Here is a 24,016-nt window from a genome sequence, read left to right as displayed (position 1 = left end):
GGATGAAACCAGGATTATTTTAACTGGGATAGAATCATATTCATAGGCCCATCTTTTAATGTTTTTTTTTTAAATGGTACCATTCGTTCTTAATGATAGTTTACAGCAGTGCTTTTTATTATTCTCAAAGTGGCATGAGCAGAGTGGCACACCCAGACTGCTAACCTAATAATGTGTATTCTCCCATTTAAATCAAATAAAATTAAGTTGCGCACAGTGAAAATCATACATCCATCCGATATCCGTAGCCACTTATCCTCACTAGGGTCGCTGGCTTGCTTATGTCTATCCCAACTATCTACTGGCAGTAGGCGGTGGACACGCTGGAGTGGTTGCCAGCCAATCATAGGGCGCAATGATGACCAACCATTCATGCACCCAATCACAGCTAAGGACAATTTAGAGAGTCCAATACACCTGCCATGTATATTTTTGCAATGTGGAAATAAGTCGGGAACCCACACAGGCTCAGGAAGAACACACAAAATCCGCACAGGTCAGTGCAAGCTGAATTTGAACACCGGACTCTGAACTGTGAGACGGACGTGCTAACCACAAGGACATAAAAAAATGTAAAACTGCAAAGGAATCTAGTTGAAGTACTCAATTCCTTTCAAAATCCACTCTCCTTATTTGCACAACAGTGTAATAAACTGATAAATAAAATGATAATAATATAATAAAATCAAAATGATTTTTGATTTTCATATTCCTGCCTTTGGGATGTGTGCAAGTTGTCTGCAGCCAACTTCAACAATACCTAATATACATATCATTTAGTCTTAAATTCAGGGGAATTACATTTCTGTTTGGTTTAACCTGGGTAATCAACTCAGTGATTTCTATGGTGCTATCTGCAAGTAAAAGGCACCCAGGCACATAAGTTAAGGCAATCAATTTAGAATGAAAAAAATCCCCACAATTTTGCTTGGCATGGGCAGCCCCTGCTAAATGGGGTTTCTTACCTTAGTAGAAGATAAAACCAACGAGAATAGCTAACGTTAGCTAGCATTATCTTTATTAAAGTAGCTAGCTAACGTTAGCCATGTTGCAAACATATCCAAGCTAGCTCGCGAATAACTAATATTATAACGGCGGCGTTTAGCTAACTTACCGTATCGTGCTTTCTGATATTCGACGGAGACTTCTTGAAGGCAACGACCCCTTGACGTTTTGGCTTCCCCAATGAACGCAAAGAAATCCTTCAAGTAAGGCCATGGCTGAGGGTAAATGGCTGAGGGCTTTAGCCTCTTGAACCTGTTCTTATTTGGCTAATTTGTCTGTGTTTTATTCGACGCTAGCTTCTAGAAAAGGCTACCCACTGCTATCTTCTCTGCTTTACAGGTTATGTGACGCTGACAGGTTTGCGACGTCCCTGCGTTCTTTTAAATTTAGCGGCAGCCAGGCTGATTGGTCAAACACTGATTACGTTGTTTGCACAAAGATGCTGAAAGAAAAGTAACAAGGCCTTTTATTGTGAATTGTTACAAAAAAAGTAACGAGGGAGTTTTTTTTAAAATGTAGCAAGTAAAAAGTATGATATTTGTTTTTAAATGTAGGGAGTAAGAGTAAAATGTCAGGAAAAAAATACTTCTAAAAGTACAAAGTTTACTTAAGTAGAGTAACAAAGTACTTGTACTTCATTACTTCCCATTGCTGCAGTGGACATCCCTATCTTACGTTTTTTTCACCTTACGATGTGGACCGCTATGTTTTTTTTTTTCCTTCTTTATGCCATATTTTTCGATTCATGACATTAAAAAAAAAAAAAAAAAAAAAATCTCAAACATGGTGGTCAGTGTGTGCACGTGTCTACTCGCGGATAAACATTCATACGTCACTACATGCATCACTGCTTACATCACAACAATGCTGGTCTACTATTGGTCGGCGTCACGGGTCACTAAGATGCTGGTCTACGATTGGTCGGTGCACGGGGTCACAAAGATAGCTGCCTAAAGATATTGTATTTAATGTGTATTTTAGTGCTTAATTCAAACTTGAATTGGTTAACCATGGGGCTCAAGATTGCTAGTGATGTTAAAGAGAGAAGTAAGAAGATGATTAGTATCGAAACGAAGCTGGAGATAATCAAGAAATACAAAGAAGGCTAAGATAGACTAGGCTAGGCTACCCTCACTAGGGAATATGGCTATAACAAGCTTGTCATGTCAATTTGAAGGTAAATAAATCCTTTATATATTTTTTTTATTTATTATGTGATTTAACTTTATACATGTGTAGCACTTCAAGTTGCACTCACTATACTATTTTAATACCAATTTTTAATATGTATAAGTGTATATGTATGGGTTTTACATGGATTAGCTAATTAATGTAGGTTTGGATTTCCTGCCATACGGTGAATTCGCGTTACGATCCCAACCATGGAACAGATTCATCTCGTAAAGCGGGGGCCCACTATATAAGGAAGGCCATTCTGGTGTTACAACTTAATTAATTATTTTGACCAAGTGAAGAAAGAGTCATCTCCCTGCATACACTAACAATTGACTTTGTCTCTGACTGTGTACACCATTGCACTAACCTACGATATTTTTTTTGTTCGTCTCTTCAGATGACTACAGAATTCTGTTGGACATGCGCTGGAACAAGCAGTACTTGGACATTCTGGCCAACAAGTGTAACTTTGAGGATGAGAAAAGATATGTGGAGTTTCTGGAGGACCTGAATGCAGTTGCCAATAGGTCTACACTATATATTCTCACTGTATGCATGTTAAAATTATCATGTCATTCACAAAATCAGCCAGATAAAGCAGCTACTGTGTAGAGTGTTCCTCCACCCAACCATTCATTATCAACCCCTTACACAGGGTTCGGTCTAGGTCGGGTGTGGGAAATCGGTGTACTTCATGTTTTCCAGGTTTCTCTCCTCAACACACCTGATTTAAACATTTAGCTCATCAACAAGCTTTGCTCGAGCTGGAATATAATCCTAATCATTTGGATCAGGTGTGTTTGAGAGAGAAAACTGGTAAACATGCAGGACAATTGCCCACCCCTGGTTTAGGGGGTAGCAGCTTTGGCAGGGAAGCCCAGACTCCCCTCTACACAGCCACTTCACTCACCTCCTCCGGAAGGAATTCCCAGGCATTCCCAGGCCAGCCAAGAGACATAGTCTCTCCATCGTGTCCCAGGACATGACCGTGGACTCCTCTCAGGGGGACATGCTCAGAACACCTGACCAGGGAGGCATTGCAACCAGCTATCGGAGTTGCTTCAGCTGGCTCCCTTCAGCGTGGAGGAGCCATAGTTCGATTCTGATTCCCTCCCGAATGACTAAGCTTTTAAGGGAGAAGTCGGACACCTGTATGCGCAAGCTTGTTCTTTCGGTCTTGGCCTACAGCTTGTGACCATAGATGAAGGTAGGAACATAGACTTACCGGTAAATAAAGAGCTTTGCCTTCGGGATGAGCTCCTTCTTTACCATGACAGACCAGTATAGCGTCTGCATCACAATAGACGCTGTGTGCTCTGTCTGTCGCTTTTCTGCTCCTTCCTGTCCTCAGTCCTCCACTTGGGGCAAAATCTCATCCCCGATCCAAATGGGACACTCCATCCTGTTTTTGACTGAGAACCATGGTTTCAGATTTGGCGGTGCTGATCTTTATCCCAACTGCTTCACACTTTATTGCTATCCACTCCATTGAGAGCTGGAGATGATGGCTTGAAGAAGCCAACAGCAGCAAAGAGCAGTCATCCAATGCAAAAACCATCAACTGAACCCCTTCAACTTTTAGATTTTGACTTGAAATTCTGTCCCTAAAGGTAATGGACAGAATTTCTGTGACATAGGGCAGCCTTGGCGGTGTCCATCCCTCAGTGTAAATGAATCCAACCTTCTGCTTGCAATGCGTACCAAACTCTGACATCAGTGGTATGGGGACAGAGCAGTCCATATCGTTTTGGGTCCAACACAGCAAGGAGCTTTTATACCATCTTGGTAACTTCAACCTCAGAGGTAGGATACCCTACCTTGGAGTTTGTAAACACTGCAAGGAAGATGTTTCGGTGAAATTGAGAAGACCCTTGAAGTAGGGTTAGGGTTATGGTTAGGGCTCCACCAGCTCACTACATCCCAAGATGATGTCAGCAGTGCCCCATTTCCACCTATACACAGTTTTAATGGTGCACTGATTTGGGGGGATGCGGGTCGCCCAGGGTTGGGTATTGTTTGAAATTGGACAATTCCATTTCCTATTTGAGATTTTCTGTTCAAGTTAGCTTCTCAGTTTTGTGGACTTTTAGGGGGGAAAAAAACAACAACAAAAAGGAACTAACTAGTTATTTTTTTTAACAAATAATATGTTAGATTTAGCCGATTCACACTTAAAGTCCGGATCTGCAGAAGTTATGGTAGTTGCTGCTGGGTCCGGCAGGGCAATTTTCCCGACTTTCTGAAGGATGACTCCCAGACAACAGGTCTGGGTGGGTCACATGCTTCGGGAGATCAGTGGAAAGGGCTGTGCGCACGTATGTTGTTTCTTACGGTAGCCCCTCTTTGTTGGCCACACAGATTGGTCTTTTTTTTTTTTGCAACCATACTTTTGACCATCACATAGCACATGTTTCCGATTGGTTGTACTTTGCTTGTGTGACGTTTCTGTCGAGTAATCTATACTGGGCGCCTTTGTTTGTTTTAAGCAGCTTGTTCTGTGTGGACAGTGTGTCGAAATGTGATGCAGGAATTTGAAAATCTTTTAATAGTTTTGGGAGAATGGAAATGCTAGTCCTGGTACCAATTGATATCCGAATCCCAGTACCCAACCCTATTTATACCAGAGGCAGAATATAGCCAGCTTGTTAAATTTCATGATCAAATTGAGGAGGGGAAGGCGTTTTGTGCGGTGCCAGCAAGGATCCAGCGCTTTGGTTTCACATTGATGTCTGACCAGGTTCCAATGATTTCTAATCTTGTGGCTTTCAAGCAAAATGGCGGTTAGGTTTTTCAGTATTTCACATGAGTCATGAACCACAGAGAGACAAAATACACTTCGTTCTCCCTCCACTACTTTGTCTACGCTTCATCCACTGTTTCCATTGTTTTGTTTTTTCCAACCTGCTCCCGCCTTTTTGAGCACAGCATTGTGACATTTGTCTCCTGTTAGATGCGAGTCGGATGACTGCGACCTGGCCATTCAGACTGAAGTCACATGACAAAAGATTGGACATTGGTTGGATTCAGGCTCGGGTTGTATTTGAAAAAAATGGATCTTTGTTCGCACTACCATTAAAATATCAGATGCAGGTCGCATTGGGAAAAAAAAAAATCAGATTTGCCTCATTTCAGGCTGCAGTATGAACAAAGTCTTTCGTCATGTGTAAGTTTAACTGATTTTTCTTTTTTCAAATCATTTGTTCTCTGCAAAAATAGGATCACTCTGCTGATGGACAGAGAAGAGAGGGGAGTAATTTGCAAGTATGCTGCCAACCTATCAGATCAGAACTGTGCCTTGAGCATAGCCACTGCCTTCTCCAAAGGTCGGCATTGGGAACTTTAGACAGATTCCTTATACCTAAAATCCTTCTGACTGCCTTATAAATTTGGTAGGAAGAGAAGGTCCGTCATAATTGTTTGTTCTGCCAATACAGGGACTGTGGACATTGGCCACCTGCCTCATGCAGTGTTGATACACCTAACTACCTTCTTTGACTTGTGGGATTCCTTCACACTGCAGGCTGTGTGCAGCGGACAAGCTCATATCCAGGATCATGTTATGTTTGAGGTCAAATTTTTGCTGCTATTTTTAATATTATTTATTTAAAAAATAAATTGTCATACATTCAAACATAGAAATAAAAGCTATTGGGTATATTCACATCTTCTTTCTCACGCAATTTTTCATGTAATTTTGTGTTTAGATCTTGCAGCTACTGCAATGGCTTGATCGTTTCCGGAACGTTTGCAACTTGATGCCAGCAGATATTCAAGGGATCTCAGTGATGTCACTGCATTGGCAGTGGGTTCAGAAGCACATTATTTTGTGTCTTCCCTTGCTTTTGCTGGGAGATGCTAATGTCACTTTGGAGTAAGCTGTTTTCTTATATCTTATAGTTTTTGCTAGTTTTTGCCAAAAAGAATCATATTTTGAGCAACTAAATGAACAAGAACTCATCAAACTTAGTCTGGAGCACCATCTATGTAGTGAATAGTTGTGTCAATCAGTGATTTTTCTTTTTTTTTAATTAGTCAATTAATTGTGACTATTTTATTGGTAGCTAAATCTCTAATGCAGATTCTAAAGTAGTTAGTGGTCCAAAATAGGGAGTTCTGGTCCGAGATGTTATATAAAAATCACTAGCAAATAGCTAGACTCAACAAAGAGAGGCTCTTGCACAAAGCAAATCCTTAAGAACAATCCACCCCCTTATTTAAATATACAAGCCATTTCTTCCATTTTTTTCTCGCCCAGATTCTTTTGGAGGCGGATGGAGTATGTCATTTGCCTGAGAGCTTGTAACTGATTAACAATATTGACAAAAACACCCAGGCTGGGACAGGCACTCTTTAGCAAAAACTGTGTTTTCCAAGAGTCCAGCCATTTGTCCTGTGGAATTACAATGTCCAGTTAGTGAAATGATACAATTGTACAATTTGCTTATTTGGCCTTTGCAGCTTCCAGAGTCATAAGCATCCATAAATATGTCAACAATCCTTGAAGGTCCTACTGGGTTATTACCTTTCAAATTAAAAAAAAAAAAAAGTGTCTAAATTGCAAGTACTGTACCTATAAAAGTCTTGTTTACCTAACCCATGGTTCTGACATAAATTATTAAAGCTGCTAAGCTCCCCAGTTTGTGACAATTCTGCTCATGGCGTTCATACAACCATAAGTCAATTGCCTGTAACTGTGGTCCAGCAGAAATGTTGTGAATTTGATGTCAAATGCTGGCCATCTCAGGAAAGTGATCTGTTCCTCGAGTCGAAGTTTCGTAACCATTTTTCCCCACACTTTTAAAGAAAAATTAACCCATTGACTGGTTGTCTGTAATTTTTCCTTCTCCATTCCTACATAACCAAGTAGGGAGTGTATTGGCCTGTCTGTTAAGAGATAACTCCATAGTTTTCCACTTAGCCAAGTAAAGTGGGTTACACCAATTCACTAAAGGTCTCAGCTGGGCCACCAAATGATAGTCCCTCAGGGAGGGCAGGGACATGCCACCCTTATCCACTGGGAGCTGAAGGGTGGTAAATCTGACCCTATGCTTTTTATGACGCCAAATAAATCGTGAAAGATCCTGGTTCCATTCCCTGAATTGTGTCGGGAAATATCTACTGGCAAAGACAAAAAGAGACATAATAATCTCGGAAGGATGTTCATTCTAACTGTCCTAATTCTACTTCCCGGGTCAAGAGGGAGCAAGCCCCACATATTCAGATCATCATAGTTTTTTTTTTATTAGCACTCATATAGTTATTGTTAAATAGCTGTGACCAATCTTTAGGTAAATGCACTCCAGGATAGTTGATTTGGGTCGACTGCCACTTGAAATTAATTTTTTCAGCAAGCTCCTGTGTGGGGACATTATGAAACACAATAACCTGTGTCTTATATACAGTTTATTTAGGACTTAGCCAGAATATTTACCATATATGTCTAACATTGTCATTAATAGAGGAAGGACTGAATTAGGACTTAATTAACTAGAAACTAATTAACACATAAGCTTATATGCGGATGACGCATATAAGCTTATTTTGTACTCTTCTCCTCCTGTTGAAATCATATTCCTATTCTTATTATTAATATGATTGTTTTTATTCTAATTACATTAACACGTACTCCGCTTATAAGTTTATTTTGTTCTCGTCTGCTCCTATTGAAATCATATTCCTGTTCTTACTATTATTCTTTTTATTCATTTTCACCAGATGCTATCAGAAGCTAAAGGCAGTTGCAGGAACCATTCAGACTCTTCTGTCTACTCCAGTTTCTTTGGCTACAGCTCTCAAAGGCATCCAGAAAACTCTCGGAAAATCTTTGCCGTTCAAGGTTGGTAACCCTAAAGTCAGAATTTACTGTAATTTTTAACTATAAGTGGCTTCGGAGTATACAGTAAAAAGCACCAGTCAGAAAATGGTGAAAAAAAACATGTCTCTTCAGAGTACTGTATATGTCAACAACAAATACTGTGATAAGATGGCTGATTGATTAGCACAGAGGTTTTCAAACTTTTTGGAGTCAGGGATCTCTTTTAGAAAGCAATTTTTCCAAGGACCCCCATTGCAAATGTTTGCGGAAACAAAGCAAAAAAAAATAAATCTAAGCCATACCTAAGTGCCATTTTTATTCACCAACAGATTCAATTTGACAAGTATATTTGTTACTTTTCAGCTATACTGAAGTTTAGAAAATAAAAATTGCAAATTGCACGCCCCCTGATAACAAACCGGGTCGATTTCCCCCAAACAGGTTGCTGCCAAATATTAAGTCAAAAACAGCATTATAAAATAAAATGTTGTTTTAGCTTTGTTGACTTCATCGCCTTGTTAGCAAGCAATTGTAGACACAAAACGCATTATGACAAATTGAAAAATTGTTACATTTGTAAAAGTGTAATTGTTGAAAAAAGTTGAATTGATACCTTTATTGGAGGATCATACTTTCACAATTTACTAAAAATTAAAATTTCCACAAATATATATATTTTTTTATTAATAACCCAACATATTATTATGAGGTTATTGGTTCTGAGATTAACAAATGAATGGTGATGCATCACTACTTACTTGCTTTTCCTCCTCCTCCTGCTCTTCCTCCCTCTGCTCGTCCTCCTCTTCCCCCTCCATCCCTGCCTCCTTCTTTCTAGAATTGTTGTGTGACAAATCAATCAAATCAACTAACTGTAGTAGAATAGGAGATGTGTGTCAATCTGAGTTAAAAAAAAATAAATAATATACAGTAAATTCAAGAAATACCTGTGTGTTGAAATAGCAGTTTTTTCATCTTTGGTAGGTGATTTTATAGTTATTTGATTGGAAATCATGATTTGCGGGAAGACAGATGAAAATCTCTGTTCTTAATCCACAATCATTATGTTCTAGTTGGAGGCTGTTGCGAAATGTGCATCACAGCTCAGAGTTTTCAGTAAAGCCCTGGATGTGAAAGAGGTCACTTTAGATCGCCAATTCAGTTCATTGAAGCAAGATCTAGTCTGTCTTCGTGTTGCTGCACTTCGCGTGGATATTAAGGAAAGTCTACTTGAAGCCTGGGGACTCCTTATGCAGGCAAACATCGAGCTGCTAACACCAAAATCTGGTAAGATTTTTTTTTCAGTCTTGAACAGTACACATTTTTGTGTCCAAAAACTGCTTTTTACTTAGGAGGAATTGCATAGGCTAAACACCTGTAGGAGCGGACAAAGGCGGGAATTTTGCTGGTCCAATTCCTGGCTTTAGAAACTTGCTCTCTGGACCTGGAATGTCATTTTTCTGGCAGGGAAGGACTTTGAGATGGTGTGTGAGGCAGATAAGTTATAACTAGACAGTTGGATAGTTGATTGTACTATTATATATAGTTATATAGTATATAGTATATAGTATATATAATACACTATTATTTAGTCCTACTAGGTAGTAGGACCAGTACCACACATGAATTGGGTTCAAGTACCAGTCCTCTTGAGAGAGGTGCAGAGCAGGAGTGGGCATACTTATTGCCCCTCAGCTCGGTGCCTTTACATTGTGAGTCAATGTACGGTGGATGAGAGGGGAGCCTCCCTCTGCCTTTGGGTAGAGAAACTGGTCCTGATTGTTATTTGTTCCTATGCACCAAAAAAACACTTCAGAGTACCCACCCCTCCCTTGGGAACTCCCTTGTTCTGCTGCGGGACTTTAATGCTCATATAGGCAATGATAGTGAGACCTTGTGAATGCCAGTCCAACTTTGGCAGACCCAAAGGTATTGTAGAGGTCTGCTGGAATAGTTTGGCCTGTCAGCAGTCATTTGAACTCACGCCTCCAACAGAATTTGTCTCACATCAGGCGGTAAGGAAGATTGCGTCCATGTGAGCCATGTTACGTACCTAATGTATGTTGGTATGCATTCTCTGTTGTGTGCACGAAGGGTCTATTTCTTGCTGTTCAAGCAACACAATTTAACAAAAACTTTCTTTGCATCTGACTGTGGCCTAAAACCAGTGGTAAATAAAGTAATACCCACATTTTTACGTATTCACCTATTAGCAATTTTGGAGAAGTTGGTGTCATTTGTGGATCGCCAGCAGCACAAGATGACTTCCTGTGGTCTCTTGGAGACCAGCAGCATGGCTGAAGAGGATGGACCATCAGAAGGATTCCCTCTGTCTCAACAAGATCTACAGCACCTTAGCCGTAGGGCTCAATTATGGCCTCTATTCGAGGAATTTGCTGTACTCAACCAACTGAGGCTCACTACAGATTTTTTGCAGCTCTCTTTTTCATATGGGTAAGACGTAACTCAAAAATAATAGCAAACCAAAACTGTGATGTCGTGATTTTTTTTCTTCCCCCTCAATTTGTTTTAAAGTGACCAAGAAGCACTAGAGAGCTTCCGTCTAGAAGTCTCCAGACATCTTCGCTATTGCCTCCACTCCACACCAATGAATGTGGCTCAACTTCAGCCACTCTGGTTCTTACGAATTACTGAAAGGGCAAGTAAAAGTTTTTTTTTTTTTCCTCTGTCTAAAACACAAATGTTCTTGGGGAAAAAAATGCAAATGTGTTGACTTTTTGGAGGGATATTCCCTAGTTAACAAGTTAAACAATTACCTAACAATTCAACTTTGAAAAAATAAAATAAAAAAAATTAAAAAAAGTATCGTATCGACGGCGAATTGGGATTCAACCATCTCTTGATAAAGTGTAGGACATGTTTTTTCTCATTTTTCCTCAAAACTTGACAAAGGTGTACAGAAAAAACCTTGATTATTTAATCTCTGAGCATACATTTGTGATGATTATACCCAACAGCCGGTGGAGGAACTGCAGTTTGTGTGGTGTGAGCTACTTTCTGAGGCTTTGGCAGCTCTATGGAAAAGCAGCACTACATCTGACCCTGACCGTTGGCTGAAATGGAATCCACTCAGTCCTGGACAACATCCTGATTCAGAGCAACACTTTGGAGAAAAACAAATGGTATTGGCTGTGAATATATTTTGCAGCTATAACAGCATTACAATTAATGATTGTCTAGAAACAACACACACCTTGAAAGAAGTTATTGTCATTTTAGGGACCAGCTTTGTTAAATAAAGCTGTGAGGTCACATTGCACTCTGGGGGTGCTCAGCAGTGCAATTGGAAGACAGTGGGAACCATCAGGGACTGGTCTCCTTTTTGTCTCCCATGTGACCCTGGGGGAGTGGAAGGAACAAACCCAGCAGCTTCAGGATTTTTCTGCGATTTTGTGGGACAATATGGCTTTTTCAGCACTGGCAGAGTTTAGGTAGGCAAGTTTTACTCAGTAAGCCCTAATGCTAGTTACGCGCTTGTATGTTTGATCACATCATTTCTTTTCAGAGGCACAGATTTGAGGCTACAGGGTGCTGTCCTACGTCGACAATTACAGAGCATGGTCCATCTGTTACCTCCCAGTTTGCAGGAGCTTTACATAAATAGCTGCAAGAACCTGTTTGAGAAAGACAACCCACTGATTGCTTCTGAGGAGATCCAGAGAATTTTCAGCAAATTTTTCCCACTTACATTCCTCCCTGGTGAAGTAGGAGATACCTGTATTGCCTGCCTGAAGCAATATGTTGAAAACAAAGTACAGGGCCCCAACTCTGAAGCCTGTGCTGGTATATTTTGGGTCAACATGGGCTTGCTCCATATCAACGTATGGGCACCCCAGGCCATCTTTGACCCAGCTGTCAAGAAAGCCTACAAACTCAAATATGCTCATCAGGAGGTACCAAATGTTTTCATTTAATTGTGATTAAAGGGACACATAAAATAGCCAAAAGAAATGGTAAATTAAACTGAAGTGTTTGTTTTCTTTACACTTTTAGTTAGCCATTCTGCAGACTGAGTGGAAAATGCGGAGCTTTTCCTCTGAGCTAATGACGGGAGGAAGATTGGAGGAGAATAGTACCACTGACGGTCTCCAGCATCCCCGAATCAGGTCTGATCCTAAAGTACTGTTAATGAGGAAATGTTGATTACTTTTTTCCTGAAATTTCGAAGGTAAAATGTTGAACTGCCTGTAATGTGAACACTGCCCCTGCTTTAATTATTTCATAATCATATTGGCACTTTGAGCTGAATCAACGACTTTCAATTGATAGTGAGTGGCATCGTTAGGCTTTTGGTTAAGGTTTGTTGTTATACGGTTTACCATTTTTACTGTCATTTCAACTGCTTTTATACTCAAATCTTGGGGATGAAAAGCCTCACAGGATTGCTCCATACTGTCCACTGCATAACTTCGCTCTTCGTCTTTCGTGCACTCTGTTCTTAGAGACACGCAATGTGAAGATTTCCTGCATGCTGGACAGGCGAGGTGACTCTTTATGCCACAGGCACTTCTCTGACATAGAGTGGTTACTGTAGCTCACACAGAAGCAGAGTTTATTCTCATTTCAATTCCAATTTATTACAAGGGCACACTAGGTAACATCTTCTGAGTGTTTTCTTTTGTCGTCGTCCTCCTCCTTCTGCCTCGCATTTTGAGTTCTCACTTGCGCGTAAACAAGACTGGCCTGGCAAGCTGTCACTCAGGTCATGGACACATTGGTCATTGGCTCCCGGTGCAACATTGACCAATGAGGGCAGGAGCCAACTGCCTCAGTTCATAAAGTGTTCAAATAATAAGATATCTTGATTTAAAAAAAAAAAAAAAAAATCCAATCCTTGAGTGTTACCATTCCTTAAAATGGCCATAGTTACTGGGGATGAGATGAGACACTCACGAGAGTAGATGTCTCACAAGATAAACTTGTAATATAAAATAATGGCAGTATAAATTTTTAAGTTTTCAAAGTTTTCTTTCTATTGAGGAGATTGTAAGAAAATTAACATGTTAGCGTACAAGTATAAACAAATAGGAGAGTCACTTTTCTTATTGGCTAATTTTCCAGCTGTAGCTCATATTAGCTGTGGTTGGCATAACCTTTGTTGCAAATGCTTACAGTCTATGTCAGGTACGCCAATATTTTACCAGTCATTTTTTCAACTAGAAAACGAAAATATTGCCAAACAGGTGATTTGAAAGTAGCAAGTACATCATGTGTTTCTCCTGTAGGGCTGCTTCTAATGAGTATTTTGGTAAACAATGGTACATCCCTACCCAACCTCTAACAGATGATTACACTGGGGACATGTGGAAATCACATCTGGAAAAATATCCATCATTGCATAGATCTCTTTATAGTGTGAGGTTTTTGAGAAGTGTATTTTGATCTCAACTATTGGATTGCCACTTTGTGGCACGAAAAGCTTCGGATGAATGCAGTAGTTTGCAGCTTTCTAGAGCAACTTTTTGCTGTCATGATCATGAACAGGAAGGAAAAAGTCAACCATGCACTTTGTGATCACGTGTCACCTTTGTTACCTCGCTACTAGCCTTTCAAAACAAGAGTTAAAATATATACTTTCATAGTTTTAAATGAATACGAAACAAATAACACCAAATTCATTCGTAAAGTTTTGATATTTTAATATCCATTAATCCATTTTGATCGGTTCAATATTTTCAACCAATGTATTTTTTTAATGATTATTTTTCATTAAGCTTTTATTTTGTGAAGGCTATCTTTAGAGGAAAAATGCACGCTCATTTTCCGGCATGCTTGCTGGCCGAACAGATTGCGAGGTACAGCGTAATTACATGGTTGAAGACTGTTTTTAATGAAATGAAGGGTGTGTACCAAACACTATGTCCTGGTGCTCATGTGAGTAACCCACAAAAAAATTGTGTACACCCCTGATTATAGGTACCTATGTCCTGGTACTCATGTGAGTAACCCATGAAAAAAATTGTGTGCACCCCTGATTATAGGTACCTATGGATCCGTATGCAGCAGGTGACGGCACAAATAGCTGACCTTTCAAGGAAGCAAGCATTTCGCCCCCAGGAACCCAACTATGGAAGGTTATTCCAGGACCTTCAGCACTACCTCTGCAGCATCGGTCAGGCATCAGCGGTGCAAGACCTTCTCTCACGCCTACAGAGTGCTCTGCAATGTCCCTCATCATTATCCCGGTCAGCCATCCAGAGTCTTTTGAAGGAGGAGACTGTGTGGCAAAACTCTCAGCAGTGCTTCTGCCAGAGGCTACTTGAGGATTATCCTCTTTATCCTGATGTTGTTGGGCCAGTGCATACTGGAATCCTCCAGCTCAGATATGGCATGAGGCTGGTGGCCTCCCAAATAACTGCCTCTCAATATCATGTGCCTGAACTTTTCAAGCTGGTGTCCCGCCTTCTTTCATTTCCCTCCATATCCCGCAGTCTGCAATCTTACCTTGCCCAGGCTGACTTTCTTTGCTCTAAAGAAAGTTTGGGAATTTTGCGTAGTCTTGGGCAGCTACTTTCACAACAAGACCTCATTCACATGAACCTGCTGCCTTCCACATTGCTTCTTAACGCTCTTCTCTTTGTGCAGTGCCACACACTTAGTACAGGACAGTTCAATGAGGAGACACAAAACATCTTTAGGCACATCTGTCAGGTCAGAAGTACCGAATTGTTTGCAAAATCTGAATTTTGTTCCCTAATCACTTAAATCTAAATAATGATGTTATTGTGCTGTCTATGCTATGATGCCCTTCAGGCCCTTGTGAATGAGTGGGACGAGATGGAGAAAAAGAAGCGAGAACAAGAACAGCAGCAGAATTGTCTGTACCGCAGCCGTAGTCAGTTGCATGGCACAGGACTGACTGAGACACAGCAAGAAGAGAAGGACTTCAGATGTCTGTTTCCTCAATTTGACAAGGTAGTAAATTTAGAATAATAAAATAACAGATAATTTGCACCATTCTTATACAAAAAAATGAAATACACACTATTTTTGACAGATGATGAGCCATTTACGAATCCAGCATTCCTATGCAACAAGTCAAGAGTATAAAAAAATAATTGTGGTACAACTAGAAACACTGCATGTCTCCACAGAGCGCTACATGCATTGCCTAATTGAACTTCATTATTTCACAGGACGCCATCATTTTCTAAAAATGTGCAGTTGTAGTCTTGATAAGTATATTATACTTTTCATTTGTCAGCATCCATTTTTGGATTCAATAATTAAATCAAGGTATGTCGATATATTGCACTTCTTAGTCCTGAAATATCTACAGATTATTATCAATTTAAATTATTTTCAATGCATTTGCGTTTGTAGTCATACTTGCTCCCAAATGTCAAGATTATTTTTAATCCACTTTGCTAAATCCTTAACTGGAATATCAACAATTGCACTGCTTGCAGTAATCCGAAGCGCATTGTTCAATCAATTGTTTAATCAATCTTTTTTTATATAGCAGTTTTTGTACATTAAAAATGTGGCAGAAAGTGCTTCACAGAATTAAAACATGGTTGTTCAATACCCAAACACCTTGTATGAATATGATTTTACATTCATGAAATCACTAGTATTAATGTTGCTGCTCAGAAATATTAGCGTAATTCCCCAAATAAGACACACTTTTTTTTTTTAATGAAAGCACACTGTTCTGTTTGATATAAAGTAGAGTAGGTAGTTTTACGTTTATGTTTAATTGTTTGGTGAGAGGTGGGTAACTGCAGAAATGTGTTGTGTTTTATAACAGTTTGTTGTAATTTATTTATTAATTTGTATGTCAGCCCCCATAGATGCTAGATCTAAATAAAATGAATACAAATACTGTACTGTACATATACAGCAGGCCTCCGGTTTACAAGATTAATCCGTTCCACGGTCGGGATCGTAACGTGAATTCGCCGTAGGGCGGGCAATCCAAACCTATGCTAATTAGCTAATGCATTTAAAACCCCAGGTAAAAACATCAAAATTGTACATACAAATTAAAAATGTGTTTCAAAATAGTAAAGTAAGTGCTACTTATATATAATATACATGCATACAATGAAATAACATAATAAAAAAATACATAAGGGATTTATTTACTTAAGTGATGTGAAGCGTCGCGGTCCACGTCGTATGGTAAAAACAAACTTAAGGCAGGGACGTCATAAACCGGGGGTCCATTGTACTTTTTCAAAGGTTTGCATTGAATGGTAAAAGGTGATCATTTCATTGTCCATCCAGGACTTTTCAGACATGTCTCTTCCAAGCCTGGAGTGCCCAACAGATCTAAACCTAGAGGAAAATGATGCCGGGAACATTCTTGATGAATGTAGTTTTCTATCAACTACTGCAATGAACACAGTAGTGCAAATTCATCAGCGCCTATGTCAAGGTTTTGCTCAATCATTGTGGTACCAGAACAGATCGCCTAATGGTCAAAATCCTGACTTTATCAAGGCCCTGGTTTCTTCCTACCAAATAGCTGCTCCCTTGATTGAGCACTTCTATCATCTGATTGGTGAGTTTCCTTTTTTGTCCTTTCTCAAAGTTTATACAGTAGATACAGTTCACATGTAATGTACAATCTGGTGTTCCAGACAAATGTGGTGCTGTAATAAATTGTGCTCGATAGTTAAAAAAAAAAACAACTTCGATTTTTCCGACACACTGCATTTTTTTAATGTAATTTGCCTTTTTTTTTTTAATAGGGGCCAAGCAGTGACGGCTGCAAGGTCGCTATTGTTTATCACCGCATTGTTTTTTTTATTATTTGTTATTATTATTTTTGGGGACCTAAACATGCACGAAAACTTTTGCGTAGTTGTTGGGCCTGGCAAAGAAGTACTTGCTTTAGAGTTGTTATAAACAATGAAAAAAAAGTGGCTCTGCAAGTGCAAGGCAAGGTTGAGTGACACCCTACAATTCTTGCCATGCCCACCAAGGTTTTTTAACAGTTTTTAACATTCTTGAATAATGTATTGTTTTCAATCGTTTGTTTGTGACTCAAAGAAACTAAGAAAAAAAAATCAGTTTGTCACACACACGCACACCCACACACACAAAACTTAAAATTCACAAGGGTATGAATAATTTTGAGGACAAGTGTATAATAACAGTAATCCCTTGTTTTTCGCGGTTAATGGGGACCGTTATCCTCCCACGAAAAGTGAAACCCGCAAAGCAGCTCTCCCGCTTTTCAAATATAATTTTTTTTATATATATATATATATATATATATATATATATATATTATACATTATACATATATATATATATATATATATATATATATATATATATATATATATATATATATATATATATATATATATTGAAGGAATCTAGAAAAAGCCACTTGCCTTAAACTAGTTCCTAGCGTGTTCGTTTTTGTTGAAAGATCGCCCATACCACAACATAGTGAAACAATTGATTTAATCCGGACAGAGTGGGAAAGTACACGAGGCCTCGGGCCAGTCCTGCCGCGGGTCGGAGCAGAAAATGGCAACGTTTCACATTCAACATTCAGTTCTTATACCCTTCCGGGTCATCTAGTCCCACTGTGGATTGCAAGTGTGTGTGTATGTGCGTGCCCGTGCGTGCGTGCCTGTCGGTGTGTGTGTGTGTGTGTGCGTGCACGTGCGTGCGTGCCTGTCGGTGTGTGTGTGTGTGTGTGCGTGCACGTGCGTGCGTGCCTGTCGGTGTGTGTGTGTGCGTGCACGTGCGTGCGTGTCTGTCTGTGTGTGCGTGTGTGCGTGCGTGCGTGCGTGGGGGTCTGTTTGCGTGGGGATGGTGTCTTCAAAAGTCTTTGTTCTGCCGGCCATTCTTTGAAGCGGGAGGAAGTCTGAGCACCATAAAACCCTGACTGATATCTTCTCTTGAAGGCCACACCTAGCCTTTTGTTCCTGGTGTGGTCGGGGGATGCCATCTGTTCCTTTTGGAGGTGCCGACTGGTCCCCACTTCCCCTGGGCCAGGACCATATCTGCTTTATACTGACATTACATCGTCTCAATCTTTATTAGAATAATACAGTTCCATGTACATACTATTTTATTGATAAATTGAATTTGAAAAATATGAATTTCCTTCAATCCCCCAATTGACCTCTAATTATTATTAGAGGTCACACACCAAAAGGATATATACACATGGACACAGTGCCATAGCCAGGAGGACAGCCAGCTGCCTCCACCTGAATTGGGTCAGGATCCAGCGACACAAGATGTAGTTGCCCAATTGGGTCCTTGTCCCCGAAAGCCACGTGCATGATCCTGGGGACAAACGACTGAAGCAAGAGACAATACAAAAACCGCCCTGCAATAGCTCACCCAAAACTATCAAAACTGTGGTTCCCAAAGTGACAACAAAGCCCTTCCATGCGCCCCAAAACAATGACCTGACAGAATGGAAGAGGTCGTTGTCCACTCTGGACATAGTCTACAAATTAACAGACATTGGTTACACAAGAGGCTAAATTTGGTTATGCTGAAGATTGATCAATTGCATTCCATTGGGTGTGGTCCCAAACCAATATACTTTCAACCCCTGCTGTTATCTAGCCGCAAGCACTGTTGGGACTTGCGGGGGATGCCGATTGCATCTAAAGTGGTGGGGTCGTCCGCTGCACCCCAGGCGTTACCTCCTACATCAAAGGCAGCAATCGCACGTCGGCTCCGGGGGAGCCAGGACCACCAGTGTCTTTAGGAAGGCTGTGAAACACTCATGTTGAAGCACCAAGCACAAAATGGATAGAAGCACCGAAAACATTACATAAACTTAATTCAATTGCAGAAATACTACTCCATAATATCCCTGGACAGCGTACCCCCTTTTGTTAAATTGTTAGACAAACAATTGAACACCCTCAAAAAATACATAAACAACCCCAGAAAGCAGTTTTCAAGAATAAAGAGTGAAAGGAAAATGAGAGAAGAACATCTAAAAAACAAAACAGCAAAAAACAAAAATAACCCACAAAAAATAATTCTCAAAGGGGCAGGACATGTCTTTGACACGTGGTACCACCTGTCCCCCAATGAGCCCAGCTGAACCCCGTAAGACAGTGGTGTCAAACAAATTTTTATGTTGGGCCGCATTGTAGTGATAGTTTCTGTCAGAGGGCCGGAATGACTGTGAATTCAAATACATTTTAAGTGTGTTGATCACACCTTCACCAAGATTTGATATCAGAAGCCGGCAAAAACTGTTCCAAAGAAATTTGGAGAACAAGAAAATGTTTGTTCTTCCACCCCCCCCAATTTTCAAAAGTTAAAGACAGCTCGCAATTTTGGTATTTTAGTTAGAAACCTGAAGTCAAATCAGCATTTCAATGGCCACAAAAAGTGAGGTGGCGGGCCGGATCTGGCCCCCGGGCCTTGACTTTGACACCTGTGTCGTAAGAGGTTCATGCACTAATTGTGAATGGACCCAACCAATGGAAGGTCCGGCGAATGTGCCCCCCTCTCACACTGGCAGATGCACAATGCAAAGAGAAGAGACCATGACGACAGTTGCTCCCAGTAGGGTCTATACCCTTTAGGGATCCAGGTCTGGGCGGAGCAAACCCAAGGATGGACCCGGCACCAGACGGCCAGTCAGGAGTCCAAAAGGTGTGAACCCTTTCTGGCGATTTACAGATTGTCTGATGGAAAACAACGCCAACGACAGGGCTTGGAGCCAATTCAGCCCTGTCTGAGCGCACCTATATGTGAGGCGTTGTTTGAGTTGTATTCATGCGCTCCACATGGGCCTGTGATTGTGAATGCCACCTTGGCCCAAATTTAAGTTTGGGGCCCATCATTTCGTCAACCGTAGCCAATGGGGTTGGAGTGAAATGAGAGCCGCTGTTAGATCTAACGATCCGCGGGAACCTGTGAGCCGATAGATAAGAGCTTTGATCAAAGACAGCGCCTCCTATTCAGCACCGGGTTAGGTCTTTGGGGATCCTGAAAAAGTCTTGACAATAATCGATTGATTGATCCTGAGAAAGTCTCGACAATAACTGAAAAATAATTAAAAGGTACCTTTTGCCCTGGACTTAGACCAACACGTCAGTATAGTCCACTACATTATTGGGCACCGGCCGGTTTCTGTTTGATGTAATTTTGTTTTAGTCGTGGGGCCCACACTCTAAGTCTAACATTCCATACATCTTATTTCATTTATACAACAATTCATCTCCTTCATGACAAACCATATCTAATTCCTAAACTAAAACTTTTAGCGAGCCGATCAGGGTGCCACCAGTGACGGAGTCTAGACAATATGGACACATTACTTTTGTGGGTCACTCCATGGGTGTCGTCCAATACACAACCATGCAGTCGCCAAGTGGCAGCACCACACGTCTTGGCCCTCTCGGCGGGCTGAACCAAAGCCTCATTTGTTCTCCATACGTGACCACTTCACACTCAACTCACTTTTACCTCTTTAAACGCCAAGTCCCGACACCTCAGAGTGGTGACTCACAGCTGCTTTAGTCTCTGCGTTGGTAGATTAGGTTTTTCCCCGTGCCGCTGGCTGCCATCTCTGCTGGTCTGTCCTTCATATTGTCCAACCAAGTCCACGTGAGCCACTAAATCCCTGGTAGCTGTAACAAACACTTGACTCTGCCAGGCGGAAAGGTCCATTTACAGGCAACCAACTACACAAGTCAAATCAGAAAAAATTGTCACCTTTTACCGTTCTGCCAATTCAAGGGCTACCCACACGGCCTTTAATTCCACCGCCGGAAGTCGCCGATCGTCGAAACGGTCTGGAGGTCTGAGGTCGGTTCCTCCGGGTCAGGGGCCTCCACACCTGCGGCGTTGAGAAGCAGGTCCTAAAGTTTTCCTCCAGCAACAGCCGTTGGTGAAGGAGACCCTATCCCCTCGGAGAGGACACCACGAAAGTCTTGTCCGGCTTTTAAGTCTCGGGTCGTTATCTCAACGCAGTCATGTCAAAAATAGCACTTGTCGTCAGCATCACTATAACCTGTTCTGTGACACTTTGAACCCCAATTCACCAAGTCGAGTAAGATATAAAGGAGTAGTTGTCAAACGGATTTAAGCCAACTCACCAATTAATAAGTTGTCAACATTTTGGATCAAATAGCGCCCTCCGGTAGCTCTTCCGTTTGTTGCACTTCGCGCAAAAACTTACTTCGAAAATCACAGGGCTTAGCCTCCCGCCTTGGGAGACGTGCGTGTATTGTAATGTACAGCCGTTAAATCGAATAGCAAAATATTGTCTTTACTCTTCTGCCAGTAGCAGCCAGAAAATGCATTAGCCAATTTAATCACAGTGAACCATTGCATTGTCGGGCTCAACCCGCTCAAACAGCGATGTTTGATAGCGGCACAAGAATGCAAGGAGTTTTCAGTCTTTTTGTTAATTTTCCGAAGGTCATATGCCATATGGTAATATACACAATCCGCTTTCAAAATTGAGAGAATGGGAGTGTTATAGGAGAAGTCTGATAACTCAACGACTTCGACCTCCCACAGTAATTAAAGTGTTAATAATGCGACCTGCCGACTTAGGTTTGCATGTGCATTGGAGCACGCCAAATTGATGATGTGTCACTTTGAATGGTACCGGAAGAACGGGGTGGCAAAAACTTATGACAGCGGGGCCCCCGGACCACAACGAGTCCGGCTACTTGTCCAAAAGCGGAGCGGCGTCCTCGTGGTCCGAGAGCTCCCTGCCGCGAAATCGAGAGCGTGTGACATGCTCCAGCAACCCGGGATCCACAGCGTCAACCTGGATACAAAAACATTCATTGCTCTGGGAATACATTACCAAGGAAATTTCACTTTGTGTTCAATCACTGGCCAATTGGCATTACCACACCATGGGTCCCAGTTCACGTGCCTCCCAGCCTGCTCCTACAGCCAGTTATGTGTGGTGTGAATGACTCACCTATCATGAACCATGGAGATCGCTTATCTGTCAGTGATGTGTACGTCGCAATGCCTCGTCTCTCCACAAAAATTTGGTAACTAGTCAATTTCCACTCATCGCCTTTGATTGTTTGAAATGCTTCGTTATAATTAAATCATTGTTGCAGGCATACAACAATGTGAGATGGAGAGGGTCGGCTGAGGCAGGAGGAGAACAAGTCGATTCAGGGTTTTCACCGCAGGAACGTCAAGTGGACACTCCCTTTGTTCTGGCCAAGGAAACGTGCATTGTCTCCACCAATGGTCCATACCGTCACACCTGAAGCAGCCTTGATTTGGAGCTTGGCGAGAGCCGCCTTGACCTCCGTTGGTGTACCCCCTTCCACGACACGCCCCTCTGCCTCTCGCCGGCCGTCCCTCAACCATCCACATCCGTTGATCTGCCACCCCCTTTTTGGACTTTGTGTCCTTTGCTTGTTCCGCGCTTGTGCTAATTGGAGTCTCAGAAGCCGTTCCTGCATTCCTTTCACTCCCTCATCTGATTTGTTTTGCCTGTGAAAATATAATTTTATGTGGTGAGTCACATGTTGATTAAAATAACCGTCATTACCGTCCAGCAGATCAGGGTCTTCAGAAAGCTTCTCCCTGACCTCCATGGAAAGTGTGTCTAGATGCACATGTCGACAAATCACGCAAGGCGGCATGTCGCAAGATGGATGTGAACTGGTCTTATCTGTCAACGCGGCCTGGCAGGCATTGAGGTGTGCAGCGGGATCCACGGTGGGTTTCAAGTCTGGAAGTTTTGCTGCGGCTGACGCGGAAGGAGGAAAGAGATCCTGGAGCACAGCAAACAGTCGCAGCAAACAGTCGCATGGTGAAAGGAGCAAACAACCAATCGGGTTCAACCATATCAAGGCCAGAACGCCTCAGGACTTCGTCAGATTGGTGAATTGAGGAACAACATGCCTGGATTAATCTTACCATGTCGCCGCAAGCCAAATTCATACCATCAGTGTGCCTCTTGAAAGCTTGGATCCAGGGCTTGGCGCCGCCCATTAATGCGGGGAGCCTCTTCTGCAAAAAATCTAAATTTTTCAACGTTATTTCTTGACAAACTAACCCACGAGGGGCTGGTATCATGGGGTAATTTCTCATTCGTCGGGTATATCTATCAGATGATCTAGTTTGAAATCCAGATTGTGGTCTGATCTGACTCTTTATAATTAGGGGTCAAACAGTTGTTGTCATTTGTTTCTTGTCTTCTCCAGTCATCCTCTGTTGAGTGCGCGCGTCGCATGTATGTGGCAGGGTGTGAGAAGTCAGTTGGAGGGGGGAGTGTGAAATCAAACAATGGGTTCCCCCCCTCCCCTGTCTCAATGTCTGTGTCTACACCCTCCTGCTGCTGCGTGTGATCTTTTGCCGTGCTGGCTCTTAATTTGTCCTCTAAGGACAACCACTCTGGACCTAGGGATGCACATTGTCCACAGTTCGCCTGTCCAACTGCTCTGTCCAGTTGTATGTCTTTGGGTTGGGGGTCGTCTGGTCAGTCACCACAATTTCCTGTCGATTTCCCCCGCCAATGTCCTCTACAACAAGTTTTAGTCAGTCAGTCCTTTCAGTATTGGCAATCCCTACAAAAATTTCTTCCTTACCCAGTTCGTAAACTGAGGCTAGCAGAGCTACTCTTTGACCATTAGATGCAGTTTGGGATGGCTCAGTGTGCTCGGGGGTGCAGCGGTCCTGCCCTGTTTTGCAACCCCCAAGGGTGGGTCAAAGTGACCCTCTTTTCCTCCTGACCAGCAGCCACAGCAGTCATCATCAAACACATTTCATGCAAATGTCGCCGCAGCCTATCATACTCCTATACTTCCTTAGTCAGACTTCTCTTCTGCAACCATCCACTTCCCTCTATCTTCTCCCTCAAATCTTTACCCAATGCAATTACTTCCCTTTCTTTCATCTGAAAATCTTTAGCCACATGAGCAAATGTACATTTATCTCTATTAATTTTATTGTCTTCCTTCCATTTCCCCCACACTTTTGTCCACTCAGCTTGTTTTATTTTATGCCTCTTCTTTTCCACGCCCGCCAACAACTGACTTTCTAGTTCCTTCCACAATTCATCCAGGGTTT

General features: G+C 41.7%; 1 protein-coding gene across 1 annotated transcript in view; it reads left to right on the top strand.

The window, feature by feature from the left end:
* Window positions 1-24,016, top strand: part of mdn1 (midasin AAA ATPase 1) — a 197,189-nt gene that overhangs the window by 118,605 nt on the left and 54,568 nt on the right. Inside the window, exons 51-65 of the mRNA XM_088402728.1 lie at window positions 2,579-2,708; window positions 5,398-5,504; window positions 5,616-5,749; window positions 5,886-6,052; window positions 7,897-8,017; window positions 9,070-9,283; window positions 10,210-10,450; window positions 10,532-10,655; window positions 10,975-11,139; window positions 11,237-11,448; window positions 11,523-11,910; window positions 12,011-12,123; window positions 13,999-14,668; window positions 14,771-14,932; window positions 16,247-16,523. Of these exons, the coding sequence (XP_088258854.1) occupies window positions 2,579-2,708; window positions 5,398-5,504; window positions 5,616-5,749; window positions 5,886-6,052; window positions 7,897-8,017; window positions 9,070-9,283; window positions 10,210-10,450; window positions 10,532-10,655; window positions 10,975-11,139; window positions 11,237-11,448; window positions 11,523-11,910; window positions 12,011-12,123; window positions 13,999-14,668; window positions 14,771-14,932; window positions 16,247-16,523 (3,225 nt within the window). The remainder of the gene's footprint in view (window positions 1-2,578; window positions 2,709-5,397; window positions 5,505-5,615; window positions 5,750-5,885; window positions 6,053-7,896; window positions 8,018-9,069; window positions 9,284-10,209; window positions 10,451-10,531; window positions 10,656-10,974; window positions 11,140-11,236; window positions 11,449-11,522; window positions 11,911-12,010; window positions 12,124-13,998; window positions 14,669-14,770; window positions 14,933-16,246; window positions 16,524-24,016) is intronic.

Source organism: Hippichthys cyanospilos, chromosome 20 (assembly GCF_059441005.1).
Source record: "Hippichthys cyanospilos isolate Australia breed blue-spotted pipefish chromosome 20, RoL_Hcya_1.0, whole genome shotgun sequence".
Classification (NCBI taxonomy): Eukaryota; Metazoa; Chordata; class Actinopteri; order Syngnathiformes; family Syngnathidae; genus Hippichthys; species Hippichthys cyanospilos.
The sequence above is the reverse complement of the archived record's forward strand: the minus strand, read 5'-3'. Positions and strand labels throughout refer to the sequence as shown.